The sequence below is a fragment of the Mixophyes fleayi genome, chromosome 1, assembly GCF_038048845.1.
Source record: "Mixophyes fleayi isolate aMixFle1 chromosome 1, aMixFle1.hap1, whole genome shotgun sequence".
NCBI lineage: Eukaryota > Metazoa > Chordata > Amphibia > Anura > Limnodynastidae > Mixophyes > Mixophyes fleayi.
Window position 1 is genome coordinate 108,063,285 of NC_134402.1, and position 20,927 is coordinate 108,084,211.

General features: G+C 37.5%; 1 protein-coding gene across 1 annotated transcript in view; it reads right to left on the reverse strand.

The window, feature by feature from the left end:
- Positions 1–20,927, reverse strand: part of HHIP (hedgehog interacting protein) — a 112,151-nt gene that overhangs the window by 83,443 nt on the left and 7,781 nt on the right. The window contains exons 2-4 of the mRNA XM_075199217.1: positions 18,547–18,742; positions 7,089–7,245; positions 3,665–3,866 (exon numbers count right to left, since the gene is read on the reverse strand). Coding sequence (XP_075055318.1) covers positions 3,665–3,866; positions 7,089–7,245; positions 18,547–18,742 — 555 coding nt within the window. The remainder of the gene's footprint in view (positions 1–3,664; positions 3,867–7,088; positions 7,246–18,546; positions 18,743–20,927) is intronic.

Sequence of the window (20,927 nt, forward strand, 5' to 3'; positions counted from 1 at the left end):
GAATGTAGCTGGAGACATGGCCAAGCCCATATCAAGCAAAGCTAACACAAACAAGGAAAAGGGAAGGTAGACACAATGCCTAAGTATCCACATTGCATGAACATAAAGGTAAAAGTAAGCTAGTTCTAGCGTACATACTAGGCACAAGGCAACAATGATGTTGTTGGAGATTAGTCTACCTTAAACTATAATACAATTTTATGGATCTTATTCTGCATGAAGGCAGAAAGTACAGCTGTAACTTTCATGTTTTATGTCCTACTTTCTAAGAGTAATTGAAAAGCTGTAATTTTGCCAGAAGAAAGGTGTGTACATCTATAAAAACTACAAGATCTGCTCTGTTTATATAATTAGTAGATTACAAATAGGATTTTATAGGTGATGTACAAATTAAACTTGGCAACATGTAATTTTATGAAATGATGTTGCCCTCTCTGCGAACCTTGTGCACTAAGATAATGATGAGCTCGTAACTCATTTCATATAATAAGAAACATTAGTTAAGGTCATCCAAAATATTATCACTAATGAAAAATGTTAGTATTAAAAAGACAGATCCTGCACTCTTACTTGGGGAAAGAATTACATAGTTTTTCAGTCCCCATTCAAAGGTTGTTTGACTGCTAACCTTAAACGACACAGTTTGTGGGGAGCAGTGTACTGTATAGATGCCTGAAGGAACTCATTTTATAACACATATTTTAGTAGGTGCCTTTTCAGTAAGCATATGGATTACTTGGAAATAAATGATAGTGTAGCACTTATTTGGGACAAATATACAACCAGGCACAGCAAAAACAATTGATCTGCAATCTCAAATCAAAAACTTCAGTACTTGAAAAGATACACTAGGATTGGCTGTACAATGGGTTGATTTGGTGGTCGTCAGGAGTATTATAACTTAGTTTATGTTCTGAGATAAACGGTGCAAACAGACATAACCGTTATGACAGATGCGTGTTGCTGATATTTAAATGAAGCCAAAGGAGATTCGATTGAGCAAGCTTGGACATATTCCATCCATGTATAAGGGAACGTAAAGGTGTTTTTTTTCTACAAAACCAAAAAGTGAAAATCATCTCAACGTAAATATTATATAACACTTTGTGTGTCTGTTACCAGTTGATGAAAAAAATAACACACAGAATACTCAATGGTGACTGGTAATTTTGTTGGACTCCTGTTTTGTGTATAGTATCTACCACTTTAGAGTTTGAATCCAACTAGCATTAGATTATTTTATGGCCATTTTATATTCAACATAGCTTAACCATTGACTTACTGCTAGTAGGGGGCTCCTTTACACTACTTAACATGTATAACAAACATACTGTCATATATACAACAGGGGACACACTTTGAAATTGGAGGGAGAAATAGTGAAAGGTAAAAAAACGAAGATTATTTTTACAGAGACGGTGATTCAGCCATTAAATAGTCTCCCAGCAGTTTACTCAAATAGTAAAATAAATTAATTTTGCATGGGAAAAACATATACTGTTGTTAAAATGAAGATCTAAATGATAAAAAACATAAGAACCACATATACAAATAAAACAAGACAAAATCAAACACACACACAAACAAATGTGCAGACTAGATGGGCCAGGGAGACCAGGGAGGGAGCCGGATCGCCAGCTGACAGCACAGTAAGTATTTTCTTCTTTTTTTTCTTTTTTTGCTTCATCCAACGAGCCCCCCTGGGCTGCAGCGCTCCCGGGCACCTGCCCATTGTGCCCAATGGGAAAGACGGCCCTGACTCAGCACATGGTGGAGGCAGCCATCATGTGGACTGAACCAATATCGAATCTATCAATTCACTGGGAATTGCGGGGATTACTGAGGCATTAGGCACAAACTGAACCGAATAAAAATTGCTGCAGGTCACCAAATGGTTCCGAATACCACTGTTTATAGGTGACAGACACTAAACACCTCTCTCTGGCGGACCCCTCCTGCCTTTTAATTACTGTAACTTATGGAAATGTCCCATGAAATTTGAAAAGAGGATCTACAGATTCATGATTCCAAATAATTTTTAGGATACATAAAGAGTATTTACATTAGTTACATGATTCATGTATATGAATATCTGAGTGATAATCAAACCACTACAATATTGTGAGTGATTTGGAAAAAATTGTTTGTTGTTATCATAATTTCACCTTCCTGGAAAAGAAATAATTGTTCTACTTGTACTCTTGAAACCACATAATAAGAAACACAAGTGCTCATTCTGCTTGGCTCAGAGGCGTGCCACACAGCACTGAGCTACGTGAAATAATGACATCCTTGAAATACACATTGAGAATGACTTGAACAAGATAGTGAAGTGGAAATATTTTGGCAGACACTAAAATCAATGGCTGTGGGACAGCTAATACCGCCTCACTGAGTTTCAGAGTAACCTGATTCTCCCACAAGGTAGCAAGTGATTTTTTGGGGAATCATTGATATAATATTATTATCTCTGATTCAACAGCATGCTTCAATCTCATGTTTGCATGCTTCCAGGTTCACAATCTGGTATTAATATCATTTTTAAATACATGAATAAAATGTAACTAAAATTGACTCTCAATTTAATCTTAACCTGGCAACACGTCAGGGGGAGCTGGTCTGGGAGCAGGGGTGTATCCGCCCCCCGGACCATTCCTATAGTGGGCTACCTTGGGCTTGCTCACTGGGCCACCTAGATTTTTTCCTTTAAAATGTTCCTAATAGGCTGCTGAATTGGGTCTTGCCCCCAGGATAAAATTTTCTAGCCCTCCTCTGCAACACATGGTGTTTTTGCTAGTCAATTTAGCCAATTAAGTTAACTCAAAAACAGCCCTTATGTGTGTTCTATAAGAGAGAATGGGAAAATTTAATCAGAATTCTTTTAGAAAAAAAATCAATTCATGATCTTTGTGTGTTCAGTTGTCAGACAACTTTGTCAATTAAACCCAAACACTATGTGGCCAAATTGGACAATTAGGCCAAAAATCTGTATGTAATAAGTGTCTCCAACTTTAAAGAATACCTCTTTTAAATCATTAGTGGCTTGTTTGCCAAGTCTCCAATAATTTTGTGAGAGTCACTCAAATATAACCCTTTGTCTCCATGACTTGAGTCCCCCCCCCAAATTGGACACACAATCAACCATATCCAAGTACCTAAAGTTTGCTCAGTTCATAGAAAAACAGTGAATACTTCCATCACATAGACTAAAACAGATATAAGAGTCTATTGCATTAATTCTATCAAGCAAAGCTTATCATGCATCTAAAACTAAGCATGTCAAGTTAAAGATTTATCATTGCGACCGACCTGCGATTATAACTGAGAGATATGTGAGTCTAAGACATGAGTCTAGGTTATTTTTTTGGGGGTAATATACACCTACCTTAGCCAAAAATAGACACATTTTGGGAAAGATAACATAGGATATCAGATTATTGTATCAGATTGTTTAAGAAACCATAACAAATTTGAACCAAGCGTGCACAGGGTTGTAAAATCCATACTCAACCTAACTCAAAACTTAGAGGCCTCTGCAAAAATCTATGGGCAACCACCTTATTTTCTATGTGGTTTAATATATGGAGATGGTAGACATTCTTATTAGTGCAGAAAAATACACGAGACACATTTTATATATTATTAAAACACATTCATATCTGACCTTAATTCCACTTTGAACCACTTTATGTATGTCAAGGAAAGGCTCCTTTATCAAATCTCCCTCGGGACTAAGAATCTTCACATAGCCTTCCTTTTCCAGGATAAAGAGACGGTGTGATCCATCCCCACTGTGCATAGCTCCAACAGGCTGTCGCAGGCCTCTAATAACCTCCTGAATGCAGTAGCAGTTGTGCTTGTGTTTCCTACAAACAAATGTAAAGTGTTATCAAGTGTTCATACTGCACAGCAAAACAATACATATGTAATATGTTTCTATAAGTTTTTCATGAACATGCTAAGTCCTGGTAAACACCTTAGGCTACAATATTTACCTGGACTTAGCAAGTGCAGGAAAAATGTTCTGACTGTTATTGACAGAATGTCTTTTGCTCTTATTGTACTTATTACCACACATATGTGAGTGTTTTTATTGCATTACATCATAAGAAATATTGCAAAACATTTATAATGGCAAATATAATATGTTAATGTCTGCTACATTTTATCACGCTGAGAAGTGGAAATGCATTAACTGTAGCATCACTCATTCACCAGTGGCATCAGCTGAATGTCTCTGTGTTACTCTGAATTTGTGCACACTATTTTTTTAAATAACCTCCAGTAACAATCAATTAATATTCAAGCACTAGATATTTATTTTGTTCACCTTTAAAGACAACAAATAGATATTATTTATTTTAATAACATGTAGGCGCTGTATTCCCTCAATTCAGTGGGTGGGGTTAATGTAACTGGTGGCCAATTAAAATGGTAATGGCAACATAGTGTATGTCAACTCAATTATTGCCCGTACGTACTTCAGCAAATGTGAAGGGCTAGGTCAAGATTTGGCCAATTCAAGTATCTAAACATTAGCCACAGTACAGTGCAGTGATGAGGATCCTGTCAACCCAGTGCAGGACGGTTTGTGTTAAATGCCTCTTATACAAGGCAACAAAATGTAAATACCAATATAAAATCACTTAAAATGGCACTGAATCAACACATGTGAATTTTGCAGGAGGGATGCAGCACCATTCTTTCACAAGAAAGTCACTCCCATTGATGGCTGGTTGATGATGGTGGAAACCGCTGCCTCAGGTGTTTTTCCGGAATATTCCATAAATGTTCAATTGAGTTCAGATCTGGTGACTGAGAAGAACATGACATATGGATAACATCGGTGTCATGCTCATCAAATCATTTGGTGACTGTACATGCTCTGTGGATGGGGGTATTATCATCCTGGAAGACACATCTCTCCTCAGGAAAAAATGCTACAGTGAAGGGCAAAGATGATCACTCAGTACCATAAAGTAGCAATCAGCATTGATTCCACCTTCTCAGGGAAGGACTGCACCAAGCCATACCAGGAAAATGCACCCCACATCATTACAGACCCTCCAGAACCCTTCCCTGTTGGAAACAAGCACTCGGGGCTGTAGAATTCTTTATGTTGGCACCAAACATGCACTCATACATCTGTCAAAAACATGTTGAAGGACGATTCATCTGACCATATCTCCTTCCTTCACAGGTAGCCCATTGTCTGTACTCTTTGCATCACTGAACTTGCAAATGTGCATTTCCAGCTGTTTATGCGCTAAAACAGGACTATGAGATCCTGCCCTGTGCCGTTCTCATTAGACTTTTTTTTATTAAACTGGCTGCTCATACCACAGATTGAAATCTTCAGTCAATTGATCTGTAGATGTTGGTTTGTTTTGTCTAGCACTTTAAATTAACATCACGATCCCGACGTGTGTGTTTCCACCCACCTTTGAACTTTGCTGATGATGATTTTCATTTGGCGTTGTATGCTGATATTACCTTGGACAATGGTGTTCCTGAAACATTAGCAAGTTGAGTGGTCTTGTTTATTGGAGCTCCTGCCAAACACAACCCAACAATCATCCCTCTTGGAGAGGCACTGAGAACTCCTCTCACAGTCACTCTAGTCACAACTATAGGCAACCAGGGCTGTCCAGCATTTTTATATATGACACTGACCATTCTTGGATGTAGTTTGTTTAATTAATGCATTAACAACACCCGTGTGGAAGCCCTAACTTCAACATGCTTTGGTCTCTCATTGATGCAGTAAGATTTTAGTGTCAAAGGCACGTCTGTAGGAAACGATGTTCAAACTTTCAACTTGTTATCAATTTCATGATAGCTCTCCTTAACTAAACCTGTCCATCATTCTACCTGTCATATTTCAGAACTGTACGTTGACAATTTTAAACAGCTGCTTAGGAGTGGGGAGCTTTTCAGGTTTCAATCTCTCTCTAATACAAAGTCAGGGTGACACTAAACATTGCATTTCACCTTAATGATCAGTGTGCGAAAATGTCACTTTTTGGGTTTCATTGTCTTTTTGAAAAGACAGAAAGTGACTCAACAGCAGCAGATATAATTCGCACATCAATTAATGTGCAAATATCCATGTTGGAGACAAAGGAAAGTACAGGGATCTTGTTCCGGTAATTTACTATTTGGAAGAATCTCTTCGTGTATTCTGAATGCCTATATTATTCAACTATCTGGTAGGAACCCATCTTTTATTACAATTATGAAGGTGACGGTGAGGTGTTTATCACTTTGAAGCTACCATCTGCACAGCGTAATCACCGCTTCATTTGAAGTTTCTAACATTGGGGACTGAACATTACGGACATTTATTATCCATTTGATATCTATGTTAAGTTTTGTTTTTGTTATTTGTATGAGTACCAAAGAGCGCTGAATGTCTTGATTTATTGTCATTTTAGCAGATATAATTAGGATTAGTATCTATCAACCTAATGTTAAAACATTTAGCCAGTCACAAAGACCAGCAGGAGAGTGAAATGCGAGTGTGGGCAAATTACGCAACACACACTGGAGCAAATTCAACTCTGAATCAGGTTCCTTGTGTGTAGATTTATACTTCTTTTATGTTACAAATGAATCTCAATTGTATCTGGTTCATTTATCTTAGACAGTCAAGTGTTATAAAGTTACTTTCGCAATTTTGACAAACACTTTAAATAAGTCAGTTAGTGCTGGTGGCCCACCAGTGAATTCCCTGGTAACTTTAATGTCCAGGAAAAAGAATAGTGCTATACTCATTACTTATTTTTGTTTTTGGTTCCTTTATAAAAAGAGAAAGGATAAATTAAACTGAGATTTAATTACAACAGAAAATCTATAAACAAAATTGTGGGAGAGCAATGTGGGTCGGAAGTACATACTAACAACTGAGAAAAGCATGACAAGCATCCAAAATATTAAAAAGGCATTTGTTCCCAGGCAATCACATAAACAGCAGATGAACAAAACATCTGGAGGGTACAGCTGCTGAACATCAGGGCAGACTGAGTTAATTTACTGTCAAACAACAAAAAGATGTTTTGCAAGATAAAAGAACATTTATCTATATGAACCTGCTGATCTCTTCCACTTTGTCATACTCCTCCATTTGGTCCAAGTAGTTTGATGCTGGTCCTCGCACTTGTTTTCTTGGAAAGTCTGGAAAGCACAGTCCGCTGTCCCTCATCCCATGGTAGAAACAGAATTCATCTGCAGTGGTTTGGAGTAAACCTGAGGGCAGAGTAAGAGAAGGTTAGCACAAATGGCACACATGAAGTTATTATTCTCACAACCATTAAGAGTTTTACTGTTATTCCACCCTGCCTCCTTCAGCTGTGCCAAATCTTTTTATGTAAGGTAGCATAGTTTACTTGAAGGCATGGGCACAGGACTGTACAGTCATGGCCAAAAGTTTTGAGAATGACACAAGTATTGGTTTTCACAATGTTTGCTGCTTCAGTGTCTTTAGACCTTTTTGTCAGATGTTGCTCTGGTATAGTGAAGTAAAATTACAAGCATTGCATAAGTGTCAAAGGCTTTTATTGACAACTACATTAAGTTTATGCAAACAGTCAATAATTGGAGTGTTGACCCTTCTATTTGAAGAGCTCTGCAATTCGCCCTGGCATGCTGTCAATCTGTTTCTGGGCCACATACTGACTGATGGCCACCCCTTTTCTTGCCTAATCAATGCTTTTAGATTGTCATAATTTGTGGGTTTTTGTTTGTCTACCCACCTCTTGAGGATTGGCCACAAGTTCTCAATGGGATTAAGGTCTGTGGAGTTTCCTGGCCATGGACCCAAAAATTTGATGTTTTGATACCCAAGCCCCTTTTACTTTATGGCAAGGTGCTCCATCATGCTGGAAAAGGCATTGTTTGTCACCAAACTGTTCTTGGATGGTTGGGAGAAGTTGCTCTTGGAGGATGTTTTGGTATCATTCTTTATTCATGGCTGTGTTCTTAAGCAAAATTGTGAGTGAACCCACTCACTTGGCTGAGAAGCAACCCCACACATGAATGGTCTCAGGATGATTTTCTGCTGGCATAACACAGGACTGATGGTAGCGCTCACCTTTCCTTCTCCAGACAAGCGTTTTTAAGATGCCCCAAACAATCTGAAAGGGATTTCATCATCAGAGAAAATTACTTTACCCCAGTTCTCAGCACTCCAATCCCTGTACCTTTTGCAGAATATCAGTCAGTCCCTGATGTTATTCCTGGAGAGAAGTGGCTTCTTTGCTGGCCTTATGATACCAGGTCATCCTCCAAAAGTCTTCGACTCACTGTGCGTGCAGATGCACTCACACCTGCCTGCTGCCATTCCTGAGCAAACTCTGCACTGGTGGTGCCCCAATCCCGCAGCTGAATCAATTTTACGAGAGAGCCCTGGCGCTTGCTGGAATTTCTTGAGCACCCTGAAGTCTTCTTCACAACTTTTGAACCTCTCTCCTTGAAGTTCTTGATGATCCGATAAATGGTTGATTTAGGTGCAATCTTACTAGCAGCAATATCCTTGCCTGTGAAGCCCTTTTTGCGTAAAGCAATGATGACTGCACGTGTTTCCCTGCAGATAACTATGGTTAACAGAGTAAGAACAATGATTTCAAGCACCACTCTCCTTTTAAAGCTTCCAGTCTGTTATTCTAACTCAATCAGCATGACAGAGTGATCTCCAGCCTTGTCCTCGGCAACAGCTGTGTTAACGAGAGAATCACTGACCTGATGTCAGCTGATCCTTTTGTGGCAGGGCTGAAATGCAGTGTAACTGTTATTTTTGAGATAAAGTTTAGTGTCAATGCAAAGAGGGACTTTGAAATTAATTGCAATTCATCTGATCACTCTTTGTGACATTCTGGAGTATCCGCATATTGCCATAATAAAAATGAGGCAGCAGACTTTGTAAAAAATAATATTTTTGTCATTCTCATAACTTTTGGCCATGACTGTTTACCTTTTATGGACCACTATCTATAAGTATTCTATACATTCTAATCAACTGGTCTTCTACTGGTGGTGAAAGATTTGCCTTTGAACACATTGCTGTCAAAATTGCAGAATATCAGTGTTTTGCAAAAAGCGCTCTATAATACATTTGCCTCTAGGACTACATTGCTTTAGAAGATATATTCTTTTGGGAAATGACTACCTCTCAATGAGTCTACTTGTACGGAAACACCTGTTTGAGTTCTGCCAATGATGGCACCAGTAACAATATAATTCACCTCAAGGTAAATAGACTGATTAAAGCACATAAAACACATATGGTATAAACAGCCGTCATCCAGGCTTCTGCTATAAATGGTATCATGGAAGAGGAACAGAGCTTCCAGTTAGTCAGACATTGCCTTATGCTATTAATATAAGATTATGGATTTGAGTATGGCTAAAGTAGGGATTTCAGAATTTTGAAACAGAAAATCAAAATAACAATATGAAATTCAATTTTTTTCAGTCTGTAAAAGCCACTCCATACTTCTTTTTTGGGTGACATATACAATAAAACATTTTTACGAATCTGTATTTTATATTGGAAATCTGATTAATTAAGGAGTGTGTGTGCTGATGCGTAAAATCGCTCTGCACATGCCTAGAACTGACTATATGCCAGTCAGTGCAAGAGCATCCCATTCATCGTCAACTATAAAGCACCCATACTGCAGCCTACGATTTCATGGGCGGAATGGGGAGAGGAACGGACGTATGCGCGTAGTCATTGTACAGTAAGGGCGTGCCAAGCTCGGCATTAGCAGCAGCATCTGATCCAAGTTTGGGCATCTCAAAGATATGTGATTTTCTGTCGCACCTGCGACAGGTCAGGTGTAAGTGTACAGTAGACATTGATAACATCCTGATAAATGTATTTAATTGAAAAATGTATTATTAATTACTATATTATTAACAGGTAATGGAATATTTTGTTTTTCCGTGCATTCTGTTGGGTATTTATGTTTCACATACTGTATGTATTTGACGTATTCTACAGTGTATTGTGTCTGTCGAAGCAGAGCGCACCTTGACTCATATTTAACAAGAGACATTTCTTCTGATCCGCTTGTAGTTGAATACGAACGTGCATATGTCCGAATTACATGCATTTTAATGAATCAGGCCCTATAAGTATGTAACTATCATTCATTTAAATGTTGGAATTACATTGGCAGAAATGTGCATTAATTCACTTTCTGATATAAAGTGCACTTAGAAGGTACAAAAGCTGTACTATAAAAAGTACAAGCTATAAAAAAGTGTTTGTGGGGAAAAGGTTCTGTGATTACCCACAAATGGGGAAAAATTCCTCACCAGCCCTTGAAACATACTTAAATATTTTATCCTGTAATTGAAATCTCTTTCCAATCTTTTTCGATATGACCCTAAAATAAAGTACACTGATGTACCTAACCCCCATGTATATATGTGGAGTAAACATGTAAACTTTTGCACCACCACACACATACAAACTACATTCACACTGCATAAAACCAGAAGCAAAAAAAATAATAAAAAAGGAGCAAATGCAATTTACTCCAGGGGCTATACTCTTTCCACTTTCATCAACTTAAAACAGTTATATTTCATGCACCCCTCTGTTCCACCCACCTTATTGTCCTGGAAATGGTCTACTCTTTACTAGTATTCAAATTTATTCTCTGTAAAGCTTAAAGTAAGACGGACAAGGTTGGGGTAACTTTTGCACTCCTGCAGTAATTTTACCTCTCCCTAATGGCATGGAACATGTCACTGAGTCCTCTTCTTGACACCTTCTGGTTCAGCCAGGAGTCAGGAAACATGTGGTTAGGCTTGTTCATAGATACTTGGCACCTACATTGTTATATTCATGCTGGCTGGTGTGCAGCCTGGCTGTTGCTCCCAATTAGTTAAATATGCATATGGAGGTCAGGTTAAGACTTTTCTCCTTACTGCAGCCAATGAGCAGGCAAAGCTGCAGCTGCTGGGCACAAATTATTGTCATTTCCAGTGACGCTTACAATTATTGGAACCACCTCTCTTCTTGCTGTGTAGGTGTCTGTGTAAGAATGATATAGATCCTATATCAGCTTTATCAGATTCCACCTTACAGACAGTACTTACTGTCCGTGATACTGTTTATTACTCCCTAACACTGATCCCAAAGGTGTGCTGCGTATGAGGCACAGACAATAGTACAGGAATTTCATTCTTTTACAGGATCTGTCACCTTCTTGTCTTGTATAATAAACGATTAGAACATTAATATATAATATATTATTTTCCTGCAGATGCTGGTGTTAGATTACTTCACCCCAGTATGTAAATGTTGTTCCCTGAAAGTAGGATAATCATCAAATGCTAGTCACCTTCATTTGCCTTGTTAGACTAAGAAGGTAAAAACTTATGCCTGTCAAAGCCAGCACAAAAAAAACTATAAAAAGGGTCTAGTCACTGAGCTGTATGCCCTCCTGGGTCGTGCAAAATTGCAGACTGCATCGTGGCACCAGAGATATGTAACTGTATTACCATTTTAAAAAGAATATAAAAAGCAAACACTTATTACCATCAATTATAGTGTTCCTAGAGCATGAATAAAAATAAAATACATGAATCTATTAAAAAAAATATACCTTTCATATACAATCTGCAAGATGAATTCCAAACTGGGTGGCAAAAAATGTAATAGTTAAAAAGTTTATTTTTCTTTCTTGTTTACATTAGGTTCTTTGTGGGCTATGTGTCACTATACTTACTCAGCATGAAAAGTCAAAGGGGTATATTTACTAAGCTGTGGGTTTGAAAATGTGGAGATGTTGCCTATAGCAACCAATAAGATTCAAGCTGTCATTTTGTAGAATGTACTAAATAATTGCTAACTAGAAACTGATTGGTTGCTATAGGCAACATCTTCACTTTTTCAAACCTGCAGTTTAGTAAATATACCCCTAGGGATTTATAGCAGAGGTTAACAATATATCCTGCAAATCTGCTCCCGTTTGCTTCATTTCTATATAACAGCACACATTAATACACCACCATGGGTTGTAGTCCATGTTTCATCAACTATGGCATTCAGCTTGTAAACTCACTACCTCACTACCCCTTGCAGTGGTTTGTATTTTTTTTAGGTGTGCCTATCAAAGAACAGGTTCAATCTGTCCCTCTGTCTGTTTGTCAGGCTGTAGGTACTAGTTATTTGGCTCCATCTACTTGCATGCATTTAATGAAAGAGTGTAAAAAATATTCATCGCGCGCCTAGAACTGAGTGAAATGTCCTATTAACAACCTTTTATTGTTTTGTTTAGCAGTGTTGAACGTGTTGGTACTATATACATTATAAGATGAATTTTTAGCACTTACAAATTTCTGCAGTAGCCTTTACTGTGAAAATAATTGTGATAAAAATTGAAATATAATAAAAAGGACAATGAAAACAGTCCATCCATACTCTAATAGAATATTGCAAAAAAATGCAAAAAAATAAAATCTCTACCTAGCTATTACATTTAAACTACTGACAATGAAAGCAATTTGTCCCGTTTATGTCTGCCTCTATAATTGTTATCTCTTATACTAGGCTTGTCCACTAATTATTAGCATCTGACTCTCCTTGATTGTACAGTGTATGATCGCTTCTCTCTCTTCCTCTCGTACAGAGCAGCATGGCTCTGTCCAGTGCTAGAGTTATGCTTTCATCTGGTTATCCTTCAGAGCAGCCTGGGTGGTCACAGAAAGCACTTGACATCTTGATGCACTTCAGCAGTTTTACATATACACAGCCTTTGTAGAAAAATAAATTTGTCATTCGTCACCACATATGTTGATCTGGGGAGTGAGGTTCCAGCAGCTCTGGCTCCTGTGTTCCTCCATCCTTCTCTCAAACCCTATTCAACGTGTATCACCTTAACCCCTTCATCAACTGTACTTGTTTTGCCAGGGGCTCATTGTTACTACAGAATTCTGTGTTTTAAACAGTAAACAGAGCATCATATTAAGCAGACATACATCGTACACCACTAGCAGCCCAATCTCATTAAGAAGCACAACGTTCTTGGACTAGGCTGAAATGATTCATAAAGTACAATGTGTTCCGGTAACAGAAAGGGAATTGAGAAACAGTATAGTACCAGTTAGTAAACATGAAAATTAGAAATGGTTTTGTGGACCACACAGAGTATGCTGTAGTAGACGTTATTGTTGCGCAAACGTGTGCCGCAATGTAAAATAGTTGGCCTAGTCTGTTAGTGTCAAGACTGCCAAAAGTGTAGAGGCTACTACTGCACACATTCACCACTTACAACACTCTCCTATAGTATTAGAAGGAGAACACTGTGCCCAATGTGGTCCAGCAACACTTTGTTTAGGCAATCCTGCTGCAACGCACAGTCCTATCCAAGGTGGCTGCTTTCTGTTCTGAGAAAAATCCTCTGAGCAGTCTCATTGTGAGGGTTCTTTTACTGAAAACAGTTAAAAAGCATTGTCTCAAGGACTGGAAACATAATTCAGAGGTGAAGTACATATGGGCTATCCCGATGTCAGTTGGATCTTGTGCATCCTTACAAATGGCTAATGTACATAGAACTTCCTTTACCATTGAGCAACCACCCTAAAATCTAGAAATCAGCATACATTGTTTAGGAAAGATGCCGTTCTCTTCACTCAGGCTCTATGTTTATAAAATGCAAAGCCTTTTTCCAGATTTCTAACTCTTTAGTCTGGTTGTTTGTAGGCCTTTATGTCACCAGAGCGTGGACCTTTGTTCCCTTTGAAATAGTTTACCTGATTCTATACCCTGGTTCTTTGGTAGGTTAAGTGTATCAGATGGCTTTTGCTAGCTTGTTTATTACCTACTCCTTGGTGTATATTACTAACTTTAGAACTGAGGCAGTCCTACTTGTACATGTACACTGAGCTCTCTTTCAGACTTTTATAATTTTGCCTACAGAGGAAAATTTAGATTTGAGCAGAACGATGACTAAGTCACTGGGGTCATGAGTTCAATTCCTAACCATGGCCTTATCTGTGAGGAGATTTGTATGTTCTCCCCGTGTTTGCGTCGGTTTCCTCTGGGTGCTCCGGTTTCCTCCCACACTCCAAAAACATACTGGTAGGTTGATTGGCTGCTAACAAAATTGACCCTAGTCTGTGTGTCTGTCTGTGTGTGTTAGGGAATTTAGACTGTCCCATTGGGGCAGGGACTCATGTGAGTGAGTTCTCTGTACAGCGCTGTGGAATTAGTGGCGCTATATAAATAATTGTGGTGATGATGATGATGATGATGATGATTATTTGGTAAAATACTTTGAAGTCCCGATAACTCTATTTGAGCATTTTATGTGCTCATGTTAATACATCATGTAAGCATAAAGAGTCAGATTTACATAACAAAGTGATTTCAGATATCATGGGTTTTGTGTATAGTCTCAGTTAGGGTGGACATCATCTCTTACCTGTTGTATAGTTCCAGAATTTCCAGGATAACATTAAACAGCCTATTCCTTTGAGAATTTTATTTGAAAAAGTCAAAAACTTGGAGTATCTTTTTCTGTTGCCAGAGCATGAAAACCACAGGGTATTGGGGGTCCACCAAATGCTATACTATTGTTTAACTTGTTTAAAGGTCTCCTGCTACTCCACCTAACCAACTGGACAAGAGTCGATTAAACTCTAGCTAGACCATGCAGATTGTATTGTCTTGTATAGACATCTCACCTACTTAGCTATAATAGTGTTCCCCTTCTTGCCTGCCATAATTGTACCTTAAGTTTGCCTAGATGTTGCTAGGTCTTGTTTTAAATTGAGCTTAGTTTTTATTTGTAAAGAACATTATCTTTGTTTCACAATAGCAAAGTATTGTGTCCTTTGGATGTATTTATATCCAAGAAGATCCTACTGTATTCTAGTATCTGGTTCATGCATGACCATCTTCATCAAAGGTTTTCAGGGTTTACTTCAACTAGTTGCAGATTTTTGTTGGGATGAAGGCTCCGTACTTCCCATATTCTAGTCCTAGCGGCCCAGTCAAATCTATTTTGGATAAGGAGTTAGCTTCAAATTTATAATTTAAAATTATAAATTAATTTAAAATATGATGAAATCTGCATATTGTCTACCTAAATTCTGTTCTTTAGTTCTTTCCTGTAGAAAAGTGGTTTCCCATACCTTCACATATATTCTTCTATATAAAATATATGTTATGAAATGTAAATTACATATTTTGCCCCGTGTACCATAGAAATATTTGCCAAATTAACTTTATAAATTTGTGAAACAGGGACAACGGAAAATTCTTTAAGGGTCACGTTTAGCTCACATATCAGCTAGGTCAGCTGTTGAAATGGTTTACTAAGGTTTATCACAATAGTGGAAACAATATTCATAATCACATTAAAATAAATCAAATACATTGTATTTCATTAAAGTAAAATAGTTATTTTCTCCTACAAACATTACCATTATACCTATATATTACATCGCCAAGACGCCTGCAGGGTGTATGTAGTTAAGAAATTTTCACAAAATATTGATTTCACTTTGACACTGACACAAAATGCAAGAATTTTGTTAAAATTATTCTCTTGTTGATTACACATTTTTTAAGAAAGCCAAGGTCAATATTTTGCCTTTGATCTTCTTTGCACTAACACTCTGGGCGGTCTTTAATCCTTTCAAATTTAGACAACACTGAAGTGTTATGTTACTCAAGGGTGCAATGTCACCAATTGTTACACAAAGTACTGAAAGCTTAATATGGTTTTGGGAGGAACAAATTAAATCACAAATTAAAGAAACAAACTATGCATATTGAAAACATATGGAATATGTCTGAAATAGTATTAATAAACTATAACATTGTATTAATAAACTATAAAATCTGCTCTAAGTGACCAATCTGTTACAAACCATAAGCAGTACAGTAGTGTCTGCTTTATGTTTTATATTTGACTCTGTACAAGACTCTCCACAGTTGACCTTCCTAAAAAACAGCATCCAGGATCTAGTTACAGATGTGTTATTCTGACCCCTCTGGAGTGAGCCAAATGTTGTTTCAAGCAGAGAATAGTCTGTGTTCTTGAGTATGGCACACCAAGTTATACCTCTGACCACTTAGGACAAACATAATGTATCTATAAACAGCACCAACACAATCTTGACATTTTTTTATATATTAGTCCTGGCTGGCAGAAAGGTGATAAAGTGTTAAAAGCGGCTGACTTATGAACACTTTCTTAAACCCTAGTTCATAAAAAGAATAATAATACTGATACATATTAAAATAGTGATAAGGTGCATAGTAGGTCTCACCCTAAGCGCAATCTCATGAAAAGTTTATTTAGTTAATGATTATAAACATTATGACACCCACATACACTAAGTAATCTAAATGGACATTACACACCTTTGGACAACCATAAATAAGGATTTTTAAACAATTGCTTTTTTGCATTTTAAAAAGTATTTTCAATTTGATTGAGATTATCTGCAAGTGCAGTTTCTCACCTACAGTATATTCCCTGGAGCTCCATTAGCTATGTTCCATATAGTATGTTCCATCTTGCCCATTAGGAGGTTTAATAGAGTCCAAATAGAATGGTTAAGCTATTAAGCCATTGATTTGAAGTTTTTATTTAAACGCAGATAATAAATGATCTTACAGTAAAATGAGAAGGACAATCACTATAACATGACTACAAAAGAACTCAAAGAAATAAGTACTGAGAGATATCAGGCAAATGTGAGAGTGGCCAAAACCATGGAATCTGGTCTATAATGCCCATACGCATCAAGTAAAATAAAAATTTCTTAGTCTGTATTTTAGCATGGCAAACATTTAATACTTATACACCAAATATGATAAACTTGATATCATGGTTAGTCAAAATATTTTGACTCAAACAAATTTGAAGTGTAATGGTGGAACGTTTTTGTTAGCATCCTATCTGGTCATCCTCACTATGGTAGTGCTTAGGGCACAATGGGCACTGCGGGTGTCTAGGGTAAGGGACCATGTCTGGTGGAAGGTGTAGTGTACAAACCCCATAGTGATATCAGTTGTTTTACCAGCCTTAAGTAATGTGATGAAGAATCAGGATTATGAGCCCACACAATTTATTATTATCATTTATTTATAGAGCACCACCATATTACGCAGTGCTGTGCATAGAATATTTGTTATTGACATCAGTTCCCGCCCCATTGGAGATCACAGTCTATATTTACAAACCATACAGTATATGTCATTGGAATGTGGGAGGAAACCGGTGCACTCAGAGAAAAACAACACAAACACAGGGAAGACATACAAACTCCACAAAGATAGGGTCCAAACTCATGACCCCAGTGCTGTCCTGTGGCAATGCTAACCACTGTGTCACTGTGCTGTTCCATTCTGGCCCTCTCACATACCCTCCATTATGGAGGCCCAATTTGATCATTTGATCATGGACTCCAACAGCACAATGGAATGGAGTCCCATGTAAGGCATCCCACAATCCAAGTAAGAGGTGTTGGGGGAATCATTTTTACAAATATTATTAAAAGGGTGGAATTCACCTTTAAGGTGGAGCATGCTATTTTCACCATGGACTAGAAATGGGATGAAACCACATGAAAGTAAGCAACATGGTCTAGATAATGATACCTTTGATAATTTGGTTTGCATAGATAATTTATGTATTTAATAAGGCCTGATACCCACTGTCGTTAATTACATGTATTTTACTAGTGTTTTTAGCGCAAGTAAAATGCATGTAACAACTGTTACCACCGCTGCTAGTGATTGCTAACGTTGCACTAGCATTCTGTTTCGCCACGTATCTTATTCTATCCACATGCGTTTGCCTTTGTGAGCTCCAAACCTTTGTAACAAACATGTTTCACCAATTTTACAACCTGCTAATGCAAATAACTAGCCTCAACCTGATTTGTTGCAATGGAATTATTCAGTGACGCAATAAACTAGTGAACTACCAAACATAGACATTATTCAATACTTGTATTTTAGTCTTCAAACCTTCAAGCGTTCTCTGAAAACCCATCTCTTCAGACAAGCTTATAATATTCCTCAACCATCCTCTAAATCTCCTTAGCTCACCCTATTACCACCCTCTACACAGCTAACACATGGTAACAATACTCTGACATAGTTGTGTGACTGATCACACAGACCATTAAATACTTTGCAACCTTTGCATTCTAGCTGGACAAATATGCAATATGATGTAGCACTTACCCTTGTGTGACAAACCATTGTCCCATAGATTGTAAGCTTGAAGTAGGGCCCTCCTACACCTCTGTATGTATTACCCAGTATTGTTATATTACTGTTTTCTCCCAATTGTAAATCGCTATGGAATCTGCTGGCGCTATATAAATAAATGTTGATGATGTTGATGATGAAGTGCAGCTGTGACTCTCACAACAGAATGACTATGTATTTAAGCACTGTATACTAACTAGCCTGAGCAAGAATGTATTTCATTGCCGTCAACAGCTGAAAGCTTTGTCTACAAAAATCTTTTCATCTCTTATTCCATAGTTTAGCCAAAATAATCCCATTACCTGGTATCTGTCCTCTGCACGTGTAATAGAATTCCTTACAATAATCCTTGCACAAGGTAGGGAGAACCAGTTGTCTGTCAAATGTGTCTCTTCTCTCTGGTGGGTTAAAGAGATTTTGAGCATATGGCGAACAGTAGGCGCATCTGACTTCATCCAGGATTTTTGCACATTCTGTGTTGTTGGTAACTGAGAAAATCTGTAAGTCACAAACCAGAGAAAAATAAAAATATATCCCTTTATTGAGGCAAACATTTCAAGCCGACATTAGAGCAATAAACTATAATACAGAGAGAACATCTTGTTGGATGCACATTTTTTGCTATTTTATTGTTTAATATTTGTGCTTGCTTTTATTTGTTCTATGCTCAAGCACTGTATCTTAGTGAGGTCTATGGATTTATATTAGGCATTCAAATTCTAATGTCTTAAAGCATTAGGAAAAAACAATATGCAGGTGGATAAAATATGCATGCTTTAGATTAGAGTGTTTGATCCTATTCCTGAAATTCCTACTGTGGAATTTTCCCACTAGGGGTTCCTCTAGAGCCCCCTTCCTAGTAGGTAAAGTACTGTTGTTCACAAGCTTAACTCATTTGTGACTTTATTTTGAAATTTGCATCTAACAAAACTCTCATAATAATGTATCCAGGTGTTTATTTTTCAGATTTATGATTTAGTACATAATTCTAAGTTTGGAGTTTATTTAAGTTTATTTAAAAAGAAAAAAAAATACAAAAGCCACACCCTGGATTATCCCAAATTATTTTCTTAATTTATTCATATTAATATTATAAAATATGGTATATATTTCATGTTGTGTGTCATTAAAGGGACACAGATAGTAAACTGATGAGATATAGAACCAATGAACCTAATGGAAATTATGCTGTGTTCTTGGACACTAGAACCAAAGGACCTTTATGGCGCCGTTTATATTGAATAGCTGATTGTGAAACACAGGATGGTTTCATTTATGTTATATGAATGAATATGTAGAAGAAAATAACTTGAACTGCACCCTAAGTAGTAAAATTCACGTACTGAAAAGAAAATATAATTGGAAGAGATGCATCAGTTCTTGGCAGAATGCAATTCCTTCTATTGAACTGTCAAATTAAATTATTAATGAATGTGGCGGGCAGATAAAAATAAATCTTTATAGATGTGAGATGTGGGATAGGGTTCCATAAATTGTCAAAAATCAGCTACACTATTCTTTTGTGTGTGTGTGTGTGTGTCTCTTGTCGTTCCAAAACAGCAGGAGTCTCACATTTTGTTCTGTGTGAGGTCTGCGGTGGAATTACCTTTCTGGAAGATTGATAGAGCCATCATTCCAGGTTTGGTTTCAATAAACTAATACTCTCTGTGAAGTCAATTATAACGCCTTAGGGCCCTATTTAACACATGAACTGCTGGACAGGCATGTGAGATATGCAATACTCCTTTGGGACATGGAGAGAACTATCCTCTTTGCTTCTTTTTCATCCATTTTCTTTTTTTCACTGCATCAATCTCAAAGATCAAGGACCCACTATGAAGTCAATGTTGTTAATGAACATAACTGAGTGAATGAAACCCATAGGGGCACATTTAAGTGTGTATAAAACTGGTCTTTTCCATCATGCATTCATTTATTTTCTAAAACTGTACAAGTATTGTTTTTTTCCCCAATGGAAAGATTTGATATTGTGCCATAAGCTGATTCTTTATGAGTTGCATTTCTATATAAGCATAGAGCTTCTCATTTACACTGTGACCGATATGGCCCATGGGGACATATATACTACATTTCAGCCCATTGATGGTTAGTTAATAACATTTCTAGTAGGTGCAAATCCGCACTAAATTCAGAGTAACCAATCAGCAATTAACAGGAATTAAGTTTTTATCTGTCTAGGGGAAGTCAGATAATGAAAGCAAATGTCTGGCTTTAGTGCAGAGATGAACAGTGGTTAACTCTCCCTCTTTGTCCCTTCTTACCATAAACTGGTGGATCCCAAACTTTTCCCAGTTCAAGGCACCCTTAGGGTCTCCATAATTTTTCAAGGCATCCCTAAGCCACAATAATTACCAAATAGTCCTCTACTTTGCTTACCACTGGCCCTGGCCGCTGCACCCCTGTGAGATTGCCGCTGAACCTCAAAAAGCTGAGGCACACAGTTTGGGAACCACGGGCATAAACCAAACTAGACTGTGTTTGATGCAGGAATTGCTACTTTTTGTGTCTCTACTGCCTCTTATGCACATTTATTTTATTTCCCTGTACTTTATTCTTCTATATTTTTCTAAATATGTAAAGCACTGCTCCTTGCACCTCTTTACTGGCAGCTTGGTCCACTCCTCTTGTACAAATTGCTCCAGTTCTCTCAAATGTAAAGGGT